This window comes from Trichosurus vulpecula, chromosome 3 (genome assembly GCF_011100635.1).
Source record: "Trichosurus vulpecula isolate mTriVul1 chromosome 3, mTriVul1.pri, whole genome shotgun sequence".
Classification (NCBI taxonomy): domain Eukaryota; kingdom Metazoa; phylum Chordata; class Mammalia; order Diprotodontia; family Phalangeridae; genus Trichosurus; species Trichosurus vulpecula.
Window position 1 is genome coordinate 253,757,586 of NC_050575.1, and position 17,609 is coordinate 253,775,194.

Here is a 17,609-nt window from a genome sequence, read left to right on the forward strand (position 1 = left end):
TCGCATATAGAAAAAAATGGGACTTACAGACAGAATTTTTATGGTTATTGTCCTTGTTGGGGAGCATCTTGACTCCTCTTGACTTCAGCTCAATTGCTTTTTTCACTGAAAGACACAAAACAAGGCTGTCAGTAGTAGCATAAGATCTGGAAATAAATACAAATACATACTCCCATAGCCACAGGTTTTTTTGTGCAAACACATCATAAAATAACATTCAGTCTTCACTGTAGCACAATTCAATCACTGGCCAATGAAATTAATCACAAGAGGCTTAGGATGCAAATACAATTAAATGTAAGGTCTTCCTCATAATGTACATAAGTCCATCAAGTTGCCAGACTTAATTTTAGATCCATAATATAACAATATTATCAGGAGGTGCTCATCATAAACATATTGTCCACTTAGGATAGCCCATTACACAAATTTTAATTTCACTAAAATAACTGCAGAATTATCCTATGAGCATGGGTCCATCGTCTAAAAATCTACCTTTGATGGTGACCATAGTTCTTGCAAGAATGTTATCAGCGCACAAAACTTTCAAATGGTATGAGCCATACCTAAGATGTTAGAACAATCCCTGACCTATATGCTTGGCTTACATACAAAAAGATGCTAAACTCAAGTAGTCATTGTCCCCTTACTACAAGAGATCTTATGTCCCTTCTCTTCTCTTCTTCACATTGAAATTGTATACATTGTCTTCCTCTGGCCCTAGTCTCCAGGTAACTCCTCATATAAAAGTCCAGTAGCAATAGTGAGAAGAGATAATAGAGTCTATATGGTGAATAAATTGGTAATAATTAGAAGGAAATCAAGGAAAGGAGGAGAAAATCATCCCTACCACCAATTCTTCCACTAATGACCCCAGATATCACCTTTTTTCTTAACTATGCTAGTTCCCAGCATTATCAGTGACAAAGTGGGATGAAAGGGGATGAGGAGAAAGGAGAAAAGAGGAAGAGAAGAAGATGCAGTGAGAGCAACTGTAATAATCCTGGTGGTGGTTATGGTAATGATAGTGGTGGCAGGAGTGATTGTAGTGCTCAGAGTGGTAGTAGCAGTAGTAGTACTTCTGGCAAATAGTATTTGTTACTAGTAAAGAGTAGTAGCAAGTAGTAATATGATGGGGGCTGTAATGAGATATAAAGACTTTTTCTAGTCTTTCAAATTGGAAATCTGAATGCCTCTTCCCAAAGAAATGATGTTATACACAATGACTAATTTCGACAGCATTAGTAGACTATGTTAGATGAATAATGAATTAATTAGAGTTTGTTTGTTTTACAAACTGACTAGACACCCTAACCACCTGTAACAACTGTTTCTATGACAAAGTACATACCAAGTTTCCAATGACCAATTTACAAGCAAATATTTAGAATACAATATGCTATGAGAGGGGTCAGCAAACCACAGGCCACAGACTTTTTAGAGCTGGCCACTGACTTTTTTATATAGCCTACAAATAAAAAGCTAATGGGACATACGAAAACAAGCTACCAGATAGATTTTGCCCACAGGCCACAGTTCAACAATGCCCACACTGGGGCAGCTAGGTGGCGCAGTGAGTAGAGCACTGGTCCTGGAGTCAGGAGGATCTGAGTTCAAATCCAGCCTCAGACACTTGACACATTTACTAGCTGTGTGACCTTGGGCAAGTCACTTAACCCCAATTGCCCTGCCATCCCCCCTCCAACAACAACAACAAAACAAACAAAAAAAAAACACAATGCCCACACTGAAATGTTAGAGTAAGAAAAGTCTGTTTAGTTAACCTCTAAAATGCCAGTATGAAACTAAGGTCCAGAGAAAAGAAGGAACTTGCCCGAGTTCCCATAAATAGTACGTAGCAGAGCTGTATTTGATTTCAAGTTATCTGTCTCCTGATCTTAGCTGCATTGGTATTTTTTGTGTAAATTTTTAAATTTAATATAATTAAAGTTATCCATTTTACTTCTTGTCTTCCTTTCTAACTCTTGTTTGGTCATAGATCTGATAGGGAAAATTTTTGATGCTTCCCAAATTTGCTTATGATATCACCCTTTATGTCTAAATCATGTACCTATTTTGAGCTTATCTTAGTATACAGTGTGAGATTTTGGTTTGTACCTAGTTTCTGCCAAATTGCTTTTTAGTTTTCCAGTAATTTTTGTCAAATAGTGACATAGCCACTATTTGTGTCAAACAATAACAAATCTGGTCACTACACTGCCCCCAAATCTTCTTATTACGTGCTAAATGAAGTTCAAGTCTTTTCTTTCTTGGTATTCACGGCTTTCTACTATCTGGTACCACCCTATCTTTTTGGCCTCATTCCATATTACTTCTGTGCATAGGCTATTTACCTCTGAAAGACTAGATATTTATTTGCATTTTGAAAATATACTATTTTTGTTTTTTTTAATCTCTATGCATTTGCTCATGCTGTTCCCTGTACTGAGTGCTTTCTTTTCCACTCTTTGCTTAGTAATTTCCTATCTACTCTTGAGACCACTCAAAAGTCACTTTCTTCATTAAGCCTTTCCTAATGTCTTCAACCCAGTAATGAGCCCTTGTTAACCGAGCTATGATGGTCCTTGGACAATAGTCATAAAGCTTGTTGCCCATTCTTCAAGAATTTCAACTTGATAGGAACAGATAGAACTTTTGCTCCTTTGGTATTTGTTGTTGTTGTCGTTGTTGTTGTTGAGTCGTCAGTTGTGTGCAGCTCTCCATGACCCCATTTCAGCTTTTCTTGGCAAAGATACTGGAGTGGTTTGCCATTGTCTTCCTTCAGCTCATTTTCACAGATGAGAAACTGAGGGAAATAGGATCAAATGACTTGCCCAGGGTCACACAGCTATTAATTGTCAGAGGCTGGATTTGAACTCAGCAAGATGAGTCATTCTTACTCCAAGGTCAGTGCTCTATCCACCCTGTCACCTAGTTGCCCGGGATCTTTGCAAAATAAAAAATATTTAGAACTTTAAAAGATATTTGTTATTATATATTTATGATTGTCTGCCTACTTTCTCACACTGAAATAATTTTACCTTAAGACTACTCAGGAGAAATGAGTCAGATGCACTATTTCAATTGGGAAAATGAAAATCAAAGGAAAATAATAAAGGATATAAAACTCAAAGGAAGTATCACAAAGAAACAAACCACACAGTGGCTAAATCACAGAGAATACACCTGGATCCCTTCAAATGGTATTAATAATATCTAAATACACAGGTTTCATTTATGAGAGTCTAAAGAGGGAATAGATTGTTCAATTTCCCAAATAGCTATCTACTTCCATGAAGCTAAATGTATTCAGCCTTGCTTTTTCTCAAATGGAGTTTTCTCTTTTTGTCAGGAAAAGGAGTATTCTATCAGATTCCACTCTGATCTCTAATCTTGGATAGCACCTGTTTTAGGCACACTTATATTGTTGACTTTAGGCTTGTTTTCTATACCCTTCCATTCTTCATCTCTTCTCTATTCCTCCACTAAAGTCTACTTCCAAAGGTCCCAACATGACGATGAAGTCTAGAGTGGGTGAGAGAAAAAGGTTTGACTGCAGGGCCCTGAGAGTATTATCCTAGGATAAGCCTAGTTAAGTTTGAAGAGGCTCATTGCCAAAAGGCTGGCTGCCAATTGATGGTTTGGTTCAGTTACAAAGACTCATAAAACTGTCTGTTAAGGAAAGGAGGAAGTGCGCTGCATAGAGAAGGGAGAACTCTACCAATGAAACAATAGTTCTTTCAAAATATAAAAGTATTTTTCCTCTCTCCATCCACCTTACATATATACTCTCGTACCTGTATTTTAACTTAGTGGTTAATAAAGCTTCCTCCCTTTCAAAACTTGCTCTCCAGATAAGATCATGCAACTGAGTGACATAGTGGATAGAAAATTTGATTTGGAGTCAGAAAGATTTGTGTTCGAATCTGGCCTCAGATAATTTAGATATGAGACTCTTGGCAAGACAATTAACCTCTGTTTGCTTCAATTTCCTAATCTGTAAAATGGAGGTAATGGTATCTACCTCTTAGATTTATGAGGATAAAATCAATTAATGTTTGTAAAGTGCTCCATAAAATTTAAATGCTAGCTATTAATGCTAGCTGAGATGCTGAAGATGACGATGATGGTGATGGTGGTGGTGGTATTTGTGAAACTTATTTACATTAAAGTGGGTAATCAATGTAATTCCACCCCTACCTATGGATCACTTTCTTGAATGGTAGCCTTATGACAATGAGTACTGGGTATACTAAAGGAGATTGGATGAGACATTTCACTAGCTGAAATGCTGTATAAAGTAGAAAAATTTGAAAAAGGAGGTCAAGAGAAATACATCAATAGAGGCAACAGTCATAGGAGTATGGATTAATTACCCTGATTACGTGTGCTCTCTCTCCCACTCATTTTTCTTCTATTCATTTCTTCTCCCACGTGGGTCACGCTGACCATAAATGTTCCCTTTGCATGTACCCTCTCTACACATATTCCTTGCTTATTGATGTTCACTATATGTGTTCTTTATCACACCATAGGTATGGTAGCCTTTTAGAGATTGTACTCCTGTGTATATGAAATGGATTTCTCTTGTCACTTATTTTGTTCTGCTATTTAATTAAACATCAGTCATTCTGAAATAACATGTCCTCTGGTTGCTGTTGTTGAGACAAAAAGACTTTGAACCTGGCATAGCTTTGGGGAAGAATGATTCCGTTCTCAGCCATATGACAACTTTACTTTTCAGTATTTTCCCTTACTAATCTTATTTTGAAAACACTTTTAGTTTTGTGTTTTATTCTTTAACAGTCTCTTCCTCATTGTTTTATTATTCTCTTTGTCAATCAGCAAATTATCAACATTATTATTAATATGAATTTGTTAATCTACATTACAAATTTTATTATAGACCCAAAAAATATGAAAAGTGTTTTTTATGGCCTCAGTCTCTTTCATCTTTGCATTTCTTGGAAGTACACTTGCTATTACTGGGTTTTGTTTGTTGTTGTTGCTGCTGCTTCTTTAATAGTGCTTCAACTAAGTAACATCTCTATTTTTAAAGTATCCAATTACTTCATTAATAGTCCCAACTATATAGTTTTTCTTCCCCAGAAACTTTTTAAAATATTTCTTTTTAGTACTAATCTTGCTTTTTGTATTAAGTAATATCCTCGATAACTCAGATCTCTATATTTCAAGTAAACTACCCTTCTCAGTTTTAATGATTTACCCACTGCATGGACATAGCTCTCACTAGTTAAGTGAATCATACTTTATTTAGAACCAACATATAATCTTTTCTTTTCTAACATCATTTAATATCACTATTAAGTTATAAAGCTTGCTTATCTTACCTGTCATTTCATATTATTACACAAAAGCTCATTTCCACTTTTCCTCAATGCCTTTTACTGGTTCTAATACCTTGGCCAACATTCATCTTGATTGGACTCTATGTTTCCTTACTAAGCTGTAGGATAATTACAGCACAGTAAATTCTAGCAGAAAACAATTTATTTAGGTTGGTGTAGGGTGACTTTAATAAATCCATGCTGACTATTACATAATGGGTTCTGCTTGTTTTAAGTGGTTATAGACAATATTTTTGTAATTTCGCTGTAGACAGTTTAAGATCAGAGTTTAGGATTTAATTTAGTAAAATCCACCTTTTCATGTTCTGAAAGTTATTCCTTGTTTGTTTTCTATCTTTTTTTTGTTTTCTTTTGTTTTGTTTTATTTTTCTCTTCATTGGTGACTAGGGCCCAAAAGTATATAGGGGTGGAGGACAGAGTGTAGAATTTGAGGGCAATGGACCACTGAATGTGAGGTTAAATTGGAGTACTGTGTAAAATAGAATGATGAAAGGTCATTAAAGCCCCTCTTCACATTCTTGCCTAGTGTCAAATTTGTTCTTCCTACCACCAGGGAATTATTTTTAAGTAGGTGCAGCACCAGGTTGGGAGACTGGAAAACATGGACTCATCTTAAAATTCTTCCCACTTTCCTGATCCTTCTTCCTGGAAAAGTATTTCTTTATCTTGTTGATTTCTCTGCTGGAGAATATTTTAGCTTCTACTCCTCCATATCTGTCCTCCTCAGGCCTTGAGACCTTCTATCTTTGTCTTATACTCATCTAACAAGAAGAGTGTGGTAGAGGAGAAAAAACACTGTGTTGAGAATAAAGAACCTTGAGTTCTAATCCCAACTCTGTTTAAAATTGGACCAGTCATAAAATCACAGAATTTGGCATTGGAAGGGACTTCAGTGGCTACCAATTCAAATCCCAAATTGAAAGATATTTCTACTATAATGTAATCGACAAATGGTAAATGGTGTCTATTGGAGGTAGCCCATGACACTTTTAGTCAGATCTAATTAAGTCCAGAAGTTTTTGTTTTTTCTTCTTTTCTTTCTTTCATCAAACTTAACTTGCTGCTTTGCAAGTTGCACCCCATTGGTCTTAGTTTATTTCTTTGGGGCCAAAGAAAACAAGTCTAAAATCTCATGAGGGCCCTTCAAATACCTGAAGACAATTATTATGCTTCAACACTTCTCCCATATTCCTTATTTTTTCTTCTCCAGATTACATACCTCCAATTCTTTGAACCAATCCTCATGTGCTTTGAATCAAATCACTTACATTGTCTGAGCTTTCTTAGCTGCAAAACTCTCTAGTCTTTTCTCATCTTAGAGTCTTCCCTTCCCTTCACCTCTTATAACTATCTACTTTCAACTCCTATGAATTCCATCTCCATACTATCTCCTATATTGGTCCCCTGTGCTCGATTACTACTGTCACCCCCCTCCTTGTCACTTGCCTGGATTATAATAGCGTATTAACAGATCTTCCAGCCTTCATTCTTTCACTCCTCCCTTCAGTCCTTAATGTCATTATGCAAACAAACTTTATTTCTCATACAGTACATCTACTTATGTGAATCTTCTACTCAAAAATATTAAATGACTAGCATCTCCTGAGTAAAGTTCAACAGTGTTTTGATTCATTAATCATATAATAATATAAATTATAGCTATGTTGGTATCTTATCCCTATATTAGACTTAAGTTTCATGAGAGATGGGACACTGCCTTATCTAATCTTTGTATCTTTCTAGTGGTTGGTAAAGGAAGCCACTGCACCTTCTAAGTACTTAATGTTTAATTTCCTCATCTGTAAAACTAGATATTTGAAGTCTCCTTTTAGGAATCTTTTGGGTCTGAAAATCTGATACTTCATTTGTTCTTTATGAAGGATGCAATCAATTTCAATCTGTGTTTCCTAAAGTTGTTTTGATCACTATAAAAATAAAGGGTGAGCTCAGTCATGCACATAGTCACTTGCATAAAGCAAAGTAATTACTCTGTGTCCTTCTGCTGGCTTTCCCTAACTTCCTCTAGCAATTGTCCAACAATAGAAAACTGGGGAAGGAAGCTGAGGCCCCAATAGAATAGATAAGCAAATCCCTACACATCTTCCCACCTATTTATCCATTTGCCCCTTCAGCCCCAATAAGCAGTTTATTCCATCCAACTCTAACTTTTTAATTTAAGCATTTTCACAGATACAATGGCTCATTTTTTGCTTTCAGAACAGGCAAAGCAATAACAATGGGGCCAACAATAAACAAATCTAGCATGTCTCCAGAAACAAACTTCTTTGATGCCTACTCCAGTAAGACTCTACACTCTGGAAAGTGGTAAGTAATCTCTAGGGGAACACAGTGCTATACCATAGGAGGGATATCAGTGTTAAGGACAGAAGTCTTCATTCTTCCATCTTATGGAGAATAAAACTACATCTCCATTCCCTCAACCATCAGGAAACTCAACTAGCTGATTTCTGGTGCCAGGTATATAAACTAAACCATGAGAGAATTCATGAGGAAAAGTTGTTTAAAAGATACAGAAAACAGCAAGTAACTGCGAATTCCTTGTAGTTCAATTTATGTGTCTTCTAAATAACTGAAACATTGGAATAATTATTTTCAGTAGGATTACATAGGAACACTAGGACACATATATATTTCATGTGATTTATAATTAAGGTCCATAAATTATTCATTTCTATCTTTTAAGTAATTTTTAAAACTTTCTTTCCTTAAAATAATGATAACACTATTGACCTACCATCTGAAGCATCAGCTTTGACCTGCTTTCTTTCAGCAATGGGGAATAAATTTGGATTGATAGAACCACATCTTCTGTCCAGCCTTCTTAACCAATGGCACTAATTTATAAAATATTTTTTATTGGACTTGGGAGTAAAGGCTAAGGCCATAGAACAGAGCAAAGGCAATGGCCCTATGAAGAAAGAACCTATGACCTTAGGCTCATTAATTTGCTGCTCCAGCCAGCTGAGCTAAATAGTGATGGATAACAGAACATCACTTTTCTGTTTTAAAAATAAGAGAATAAGTCCATATTTAGGAATTTGGCTGTCTAGAAATTATTTTTTTTCTTTTTCTTTTATTTTTTCCCTTTTACTTTAGACACTAGAGAGAGGTCTCATAGAAAAAGCACCAAGTTGGGAGTCAGTGGACCTGGATTCAAATGTTACCTCTGTTACTTATTACTATGATCTTAATGACTTTTATTTTACATATTCTATCATTTTATATTTTCCATCAATATTTTGTTACAGGTGGGTACATAAAAACATATACACTTTAGAAAGGTAGATAGATAAAAAAGATAGATGATAGATTTCTTCCTGTAAGGTAGATTGAAACCCTACTCACACCTTATAATCTTGTGTGATTCTTGTTTTTATCCTTAAGAAAATCTTCCATAGATTCCCTCTCCCTCTCCCTCTCTCCCCCTCTTTCCCCCTCCCCCCCCTCTTTCCCCCTCCCCTCTCTCTCTCTCTGTCTCTCTCTCTCTGTCTCTCTGTCTCTCTCTCTCTCTGTCTCTCTCTCTCTCTCTCTCCCCCTCCCTCACTCCCTTCCTCTCTCTGTCACTAACATTTCATAGTTATCCTTATAGGACTTGAACTATTGATTTTGAATTCCTGACTTTCATCAGGTGACCAGTCCACATTCTTTTTAGTTGTGTACTCCCCAAATACATTCCCCAAACTTCTTGAAGACAAGTTATTGTTATTGGTAATGTGCAGTAACCTTCTCATGCTAATGCTTGTACAGGTAGCATGGCACTGTGAATAGGGTGTTGGTCTTGGAATCAGGAAGAAGTGGATTTACATTTTGCCTCAGATAAGCATTAACTATGTGATCCTCTTCCCCAAGAAGCAAGAAAAATAATAGCTCATAAAAAATAGCTTAAAGATTTATAAGCCCCTTACATACTACAGTCCTCTACAATATATTGTATAAGTATTTTCCTGATTTACAAAGGAGGCAACTGAGTCTCAGAGAGATTGTATAATTTGCCCAGAGTCACACATATAAAATCTTAAGAGCTAGGATTCAAAATCAGGGCTCTACCACTACCACACCAGGCTGCAGCTAACAGGACCTGTCTTTGCTTGAATTATATAGAAGATGTGACTTACAATATAAATAAAGGGGGCACACAATAGGCACCCTTTTCATTCTCTCTCACCCCCATCCATTCTAAGTGAGCCTTTCTTTTGTCTACTTGTCAACTATAATCTCTCCAGGGAGATATAAACTGATGATTATTTAAGATATTAAAATTCCCAGGGTAGGTGTGGCCAGAGTGGCCTTTGTTTTCTTTGAGTGACTCAGTTTATCTCATTGAGCCTTGCTGGGTGCTGGGTCTGCTGCTTCTCTTCCAGGGCAGGAAGCCCAGAGACCCATGCCTGGGAGCAGAGAACTTCCTGTGTGATGATTCATGGGGCTGGCTGAGGGGAGGGGCCAACTCAAGAACCAATCAGCCCTGGTCATTCAGGCAGCGTTTGAGGATGTCAAAAACTCTATAAGAGGGGAGAAGACAGCTTGAAGATCCCTTTTTCCTTTTTCTGGTTGGCGCGGTGGCAGTGGCGAGTGTGACTCTGGGCCAGCCTGAGCTCTCGGGCTGAACCTAGATGTTGGTAACTATGAATTGTATTGGGTCTGTCTGTTGATATTTGTAATTTGTTTGTATTTTGCCCTGAAGTTCGGCATGCTGGTTGTTTTTCCCCCGAACTAAATGAATGTCCTAAAGTTCAGGGTGCTGGCTGTTTTTCCCCGAACTAACTGAATGTAGTCTGTATTTAGTCTGTCTGTTGATGCTTGTCCGTATCCTCCCCTGAACTAACTGAATGCTGGATTAAAGTAAGCTGGCCAACCCCTTCACCGTGCTTTCCTTGTTTAAGCAGATAAAAAGAATCTGTGCTTTCCTGGCGTGCCGGCAGCCTCCTGGGTGCTGGCTGTGGGAGGATCTTATGCCCCCACAGTAGCTGCTAGCTGGATTGTTAAAACAGTAGGTTCTTTTTTAATAGGAGGCTCTAAAATACCAAAAAGCTTAAGAACCCAAAGGATGTAAAATATCAAGCCTAGTGCCAGCTAGTGGGAGAAAGACTGCCTGCCTTCCTCTAATCTCACCAGAAGGCATCATCTACCTACTCACAAGATTGGGCCTGGCTACAACCTGGCAATTTACAGCTCAATTTATATTGCAAGTCACATTTTGCTCAGATTCCTGCCAAGAAACAGTGCCTCTTTGGTTAGTAGCTGTTCAGAGTTAATGAATTTTATCAACCCCTCCTCAATGTCCTTGCTGCCTGAGAACAGTGGAAAGAATGCTGGACATGGCATCAGAGGGTGGAAGAGAATAGGCTTTACTGCCTTTGGAAAACTATACAGTTCTTCTAATGACCCTAAAATTTCCCCGGAAACAAAGGCCCATCTTTTTTAACACTACTGTTTGTTTTCCCTTGGGCAAAGAGGGGGGATTCTTGCGAGGAGTGAGTGGTTAGAGTCATCAAATCCTGAAATATCAGTTGAATCCCATTTCTGCCATTTAGAAGCCATGTAACCTTGGCCAAGTCTTGTCAACTATCTAGACCACAGTTTCCTCACTTTTAAAGAGCCAGTGTCAGATTAGATGACCTCTCTGCTCCCTTCCAGCTTTAAATCTATGATCTAAGGGTGTGGATAAACACTCCTCAAGTGGTATATCATGGTATGGATTTTCAGAGAACATTGCCTGTTAGGACTACAAGAATAAGGACTCTCATTCTTTACTGGTTCACTTCCTTGTGTACAACCAGTTCTTAAAAATGCGGACCAAGGCTCAAGATCATGCATTAGAAAAGACCACAGAAGTCACCTTCATTTTACAGGTGAAGAAACTGAGTTACACAGAGGTTAAGTAAATTGCCCAAGGTTATACAGGTAGTGTTAGAACTGAGATTGGAACTCAGGTTCTCTGACTACATCCAGCACATTTCCCTCATGCCATGTTACTTTCCTAGATTAACGTGTTAAATGAGAGGGACATTAGCAGAGGAATCATTTGTTAAATTACATTAACCTACAGCTGAAATCAGTGCAGGAATATAAGTGGGACATGCAAGTCTGAAGGGAAACAACAATACAGCGGGTATGGATAAAAATTTGTCACGCTGTCTATTGATGAGGACATTCCCTATCATCTATTGTAATAGGTTTGTTCTGGGAATTCAGGCACACTCTGTTGTCACAAAGCCTTGTCAGCATGGCGGGAGTTTGTATTTTGCTGGCAGAACTTTGATGAATTGGAACCTCAAATTTCTTGTAGATAGGGCTTTCAGAGAGAGAGAAAGAGAGAGACAGAAAGAGAAAGCGAGGTGGTGGGGAGGGACAGATAGAGACACAGAGAGAGACAGAGACAGAGTGTGTGTGTGTGTGTGTGTGTGTGTGTGTGTGTGTGTGTGTGTAAAACATTGTGTGTACTGCATTAAGTATTAAGTCCTGGAAAGCTACGAAGCCTCCTAAGTAAGATGTATAATCACTCAAAAGAATTTGGTCTGACTGGCTACACAGGGCAAAATACAACTAAATGTGAATGAAGACTTTTATCTAGAATCTGATATGTAGTAAGACAGCAAACCTTATAGAGCTCAACCCTCAGTTAATCATTTTGGGACTTAAGTGGAAATGAATAAATGAATGCATTTATTTAGTGCTACTCTGTACCAATTACTAAACTAAGCATGGGGAATAGAAGTACAAAAACCAATATACTCCTTGCCCTTAAGCAGCTTATTTTTTGATGAGGGAGACTACTGGAATTGGGATACGTAGGTGGTGCAGTAGATAGAGCTCCCGGCCTGAAGTCAAGAAGACCTAAGTTCAAATGTGACCTTAGACACTTACTATGCGACCCTGATAAGTCGCTTAGCTCTGTTTGACTCAGTTTCCTCATTTGTAAAGCAAGCTGAAGAAGGAAATGGCAAACCACTCCAGTATCTCTACCAAGAAAACGCCCCCCAAAAAAGGTATCACCGAGAGTTGGGCAAAAGTGAAACAAGTAAACATACATACACTCCATGGGAAAGCAGTGGCTAGAGAAGGGAGTTTTGGTGTGGGAACTCACAAAGATGATAAGGAGAACAATATCATATTCTATTAACACACCCTATCCAAAGGCATGGGTAGTATCAGTTCTCAGAGAAAGGGCTAGAAAACAGAGAATGAATACATAGACTGGAGGTTCCCGGGTGTTGTAGAGTGTCATGGTTTAGCTCCTCTCAGGCATACATGACCTCATGTCAGCTAGTTCTGACAATGAGATGAACTCTCAAATAATAAAGTGGAAGAGAATCGGCTTCACTACCTTTGGAAAATTAGACAATTCTTCTAATGATCCTAAAATTCCCCCTGAAACAAAGGTCCATCTTTTTAACACTACTATTTTTTTTTCCCTTGGGCAAAGAGGGTGGATTCTTGGGAAGAGTGAGTGGTTAGAGTCATAAAATCCTGGAATATCTGTATTGGAGTTGGGGATCAACCCAATAGTAATGGAGAGGCATATACTGGGCTTGAGGAAGTTGTTGCATATTAGAAACAAGGAATCAAGCAGTAGCATAAAGGATGCTAACAAATGTATGACTGAGGAGCCAACTGACCATCAACTTATGTGCTCCATTTTGGTATCCTTACAAGGTTAAAAGAAAATGAGCTTGTTGAGTAGACCCCATGGATCCCAACCATGAATTTGTAGAAGGATATTATGAGAGCTACCCAGAACTGGTTGGTAAGGATAGGATGAGATCTTCGCATCATTCGTGAGAATACCTGTACTGATGAGATTATGAATCTCCTGGAACACTAACTTACAGTTGAAACATTGAAATATATATAGTTGGATTATGATTATAGCTCATATTAAAGATTGTTTCTGCAGTCTATGGATCATTAAAAATTGCCATATTAATTAAAAGAGTGACATGGAAACCTTTGTTGGCAGTCTCAAGAGAGATGATTAAAATTAAATGGTTTTTGGAAAGGAAACTATCGTCTCACCTGTGTAGGTGAATAACCAAAGGCTGAATACAGCACATCAGTGAAAAAATACACTCAGATGCATTCTGGTATTTGATTTCAAACAATCACACAGACAAAAAAGCCAAAACAAAACTGTCTAGATATTTTGATTTGTATTCAACCTACTTTAAGCAAAAATAAAGATACTGCAGACATCAGCCATCCTGGAATATTTCTGAATATAGTTATCAGGACTTAAAACCCAGAAAGATTAGCTCTTGGTTGTACAAAGCAGAAACATGGCATTTCAAATGCCAAATAAATGGTACATTTGGTGCTGAGCAATACCTGAAATCCAATCATTTTCCTTCACCTTCTATAGCATCTTTATTCCTTTTTGTTCAAGCGTAAATATGGACTAAAACACTTTCTAAAGCCAGCAATTTAAAAGTTTTTAAATATATTATATTATTAATCTAAATCACTTTAATTACTGTTGTTAACCAGTGAGAAAGGTAAATGGTCTGGTAGATGAAGGAGTGAGTCTCAGGAGAGAAATCTCTAAGTAAGAGGAAAAAACATTCTAGCCAACAATTAAAATAATGTCAATGACTATTACTGAGACCTAATAATGACTGTGCTCTGTGACCTTGGGCAAGTCAAATATTCATTTAATTTTAGACGTAGATCTCAAAGACTGTTACCTTTCTATGATGATCTGGCAACTTCTCCATAGTGGCACAGTTTATTCTAATTCTGTGGTAGCCTCATTTCCTAAAATATTTTGTATAGAATCCCATATCTTATACAATATTCTGTATCTTTCCCATTATAACCAGAAGAATTTGCTAAACGGCTCATGCCAGATAGACAGGCAATCCCAGAAAACTTATGCATTTTAGAATGATATAGATAGAGAACCCACCCCAGTGTCAGGAAAACCTGACTTTAAATCCCACCTTTGATATATACTGTGTGACCTTCGGAGATCATTTAATTTCTTAATCTCTCATCAGGTAGCTCTATAAATTGCTGAGTAGGTGATGATATGTATTAGTAGAAGGAACTTCCTTACCCAAGGAAATCATAGGCAGTGTACAAACATCTCTATACATGTGCATAGATGTATGTGCATGGAGGTACAGATGCATAGACATGTATATAATATGCACACATATATACACATGCATGGGCATGTATGTGTATATATATACACACACACATATAGTGTCTATATATATGTATATAAAACACGCACACATGCCCAGACATTTTTATTGGGTCATGGAACACTTTGCCTATCTGGTGAAATGCATAGAGCTTTTCTCAGGATTAATACACGTATATGTATATGTGCATGCATGCTTATATAGACACATACACATATATAACATTTATACAAAATGCATATGTATAATATATGTTCTATAGTATGAAGGGTGCATAGTCTATGGACCCTTTCACTGGAAAACACATGCAACATATATGAATATCCAAAAAAAGTCTTAGTGTAATTTTTAGCTTTAATAACTCCAGAAGTATAATGCTATAACATTTTAATTATTTAAATTTCTTTTCTCTTATACTTATTTAGTTTTGTGGGTTTTGAATAATACATTTTAAGTTTAATTTTAACAAGACAGGGCATTATACCATTATGCATTACTTGTGGATTGCATTGTCTCAGACTGGTGGATGAGTGGAAGAGGTTCTCTTGCTTGACCCCTCGGTCACCTGATCTTAATCCAAGATAGTTTTTTCTTATGGGATCGGGACAAAAACGTTATGTATGTATCAAAACCTCAAACCAAGGATTACAAATGAAGTCCTTTCAGTCACTGAGCAACAGCTGATGAAAAGTTTCTACAAAGTTCAAAAATCGACCGGAGCCATGTGTTGTACAAAACAGCAGTTAAATTTTATGTTGACTGGAACATCAGTATTTTAAAATTTTAAATAGCCTTTCAAATGTTGTTTTTGTAAGTTTGTGACATTTATACTGTTGAAGTTATTAAAGTTTAAAACTGCACTAAATAAACACATACATACACATGATTCCCCCAAATTCTTAGTGCGGTTTTAAGTTTTTAGAACTTCAGAAGTACATCTGTCTGTACGTATGTATTGCATATTTGTACATAATTAAGACCAAAATGTCCATGCATACATTAGTTTTCCTGTCTCCCAGAAGCAGATCTCCAGCACCTCCCCCATGAATACTACCATTTTAGGTGGTTTGTGCTTGTGCCAAATCACTATTACAGAGTGAAATGGTAAATTTCCAGAGGTTGGTGAAAATAAAAGATTTTTTCTCTAAGTTCACAGAACTCCTAAAAACAACTAGTGGACCTCCCCTCAAATCTCTGTGGACACCAGGAAATGAATCCCTCATTTAATCCAACCTTCGTTTACAGATGAATACATGAAATATATATAATATTTACCAAGTGCTAATCACCATGCTAAGAACTGTGATTTAAATACAAAAGCAAAGACTTTCCCTAGCCTCCAGGAGCTTAATGGGAAAACCAATACACCCGGAAAATTAGCAACCCGGGAGGACACTTTGGTTCAGAAAGTTATCAAGAAAGTACTGGGGTCATTGGAGAGTAGATACATACCCTCCACTCAGCAGCAATGGCATCGTTCATGGTGAGGTTGAGACTAGGGTGGAAAGGCAGAAGAATGGAGGTTATTGCTCAGGAGGTGGTTATAGGAAGGAGTGAGGAGAAGCAGGGCTGAGGATTTCTTGTTATTAAATGGGCAGCAAATTCCTCTCATTTTCTATTGGATTTTTTTTTAATTCTGGGCATCCATTAATTTGCTATTCAATCAGGAATACCTGAGACAGACAACTAGAATAAGAAGAGAGAAGATCAACTTAATGGGCTGCTGGCATTTGGAATTTTTATAGGCCTAATTTCATTGCAGCTCAGTTTTTAGTGTGTTTCACCGGATGATCAATACAGGGACAGCTTCTTACAGGGAAGGTGATGGGGGCTGATATCTCAACTAGGGAGGAAAAAAAAAAGCAGATGAAGGAATAAAAGCCCAAGATGATAAATGATTTACCCAAGGTTAGAAGATAGTAAGTGACAGAGCTGGGAATTGAACCCAGGCCCTCTAACAATATATCAGGTGTTCCTTCTAGCATATGACTGTGGCTTGATGATTATGCCAGAGGTGTAGGTGGGAGGAAAACTGTCATATGAAGTAGCTACAAAATGCTAAACTGCACACAAGTTATTTTTCTGAATCTAAAGCACACTGGCCTCATCTTTAGCCTGGTTCTATATTTCTACCCTCAGAAAAACTAATGGATTAAATGATGAAGGGAAAATTATAGCTATAAGAATAAATAGCTAAAAGAATAAAGCTGTAAGAATAAATAGCAGCTAGGTGGCCCAGTAGATGAATCATTGGGCCTGGAGTCAGGAAGATTCAGCTTGCTGAATTCAAATCTGACCTTAGACACTTACTAGCTGTGTGACTCTAAGCAAGTCACTTAACCCTGTTTGCTTCAGTTCTTCACCTGTAAAAATGAGCTGGAGAAGGAAACGGCAAATCACTCTAGTATCTTTGCCAAGAAAACCCTAGATGGAATAGGGAGAGTCTGAAACAAGTGAACAAGAACAATGACACATAAGAATAAAGGATGGGGTGTTTGTTCCTTTGTTCTTTTCTTATTAGTCATTAGCAAGCATTTATTAATTGTTTATTATGTATCAGGCACAATGGTTCATAATTTTTACCACAGGGTACAAAGAAAAGAAAATGTAAAGTCCCTACCTTCAAAGATTATACATTTTAATAGAGACAATATCTAAGTATCTCGACACATAAAAGATATTTACAGAGCATATGAGGATAATCTGAAGGGGAAAGGCATTAGCTACTGGGGGAATCAGGAAGTTTCCTGCAGTAGGTGGGATTTGAACAAAATCTTGAAAGAAGCCAGGGAAACATCCCAGACATGGGGGAACATGAGTGCAAAGGCCTGGATCAGGGGTGGCCCTCAAGGCCACATATGGCCCTCTAGGTCCAATTTATTCTGTGAAGTTTGGATTCAGTCAAACGTCCACAATTAAGGACCTAGAGGGCCACATGGGGCCCCACCCCTGGCCTAGACAAAGGAGACAGGAGTGTCTGACTTGAGGAACTATAACATTATCATCATAGCATAGAATTCGGCTGCTGATAGGCAGAGAATTTAGCCACAAACTCATATGAAAGCCTTAAAACTTG

General features: G+C 37.5%; 1 protein-coding gene across 1 annotated transcript in view; it reads right to left on the reverse strand.

The window, feature by feature from the left end:
- Positions 1–17,609, reverse strand: part of LOC118843733 (CUB and sushi domain-containing protein 1-like) — a 2,679,416-nt gene that overhangs the window by 1,048,049 nt on the left and 1,613,758 nt on the right. Inside the window, 1 exon segment of the mRNA XM_036751485.1 lies at positions 28–105. Coding sequence (XP_036607380.1) covers positions 28–105 — 78 coding nt within the window.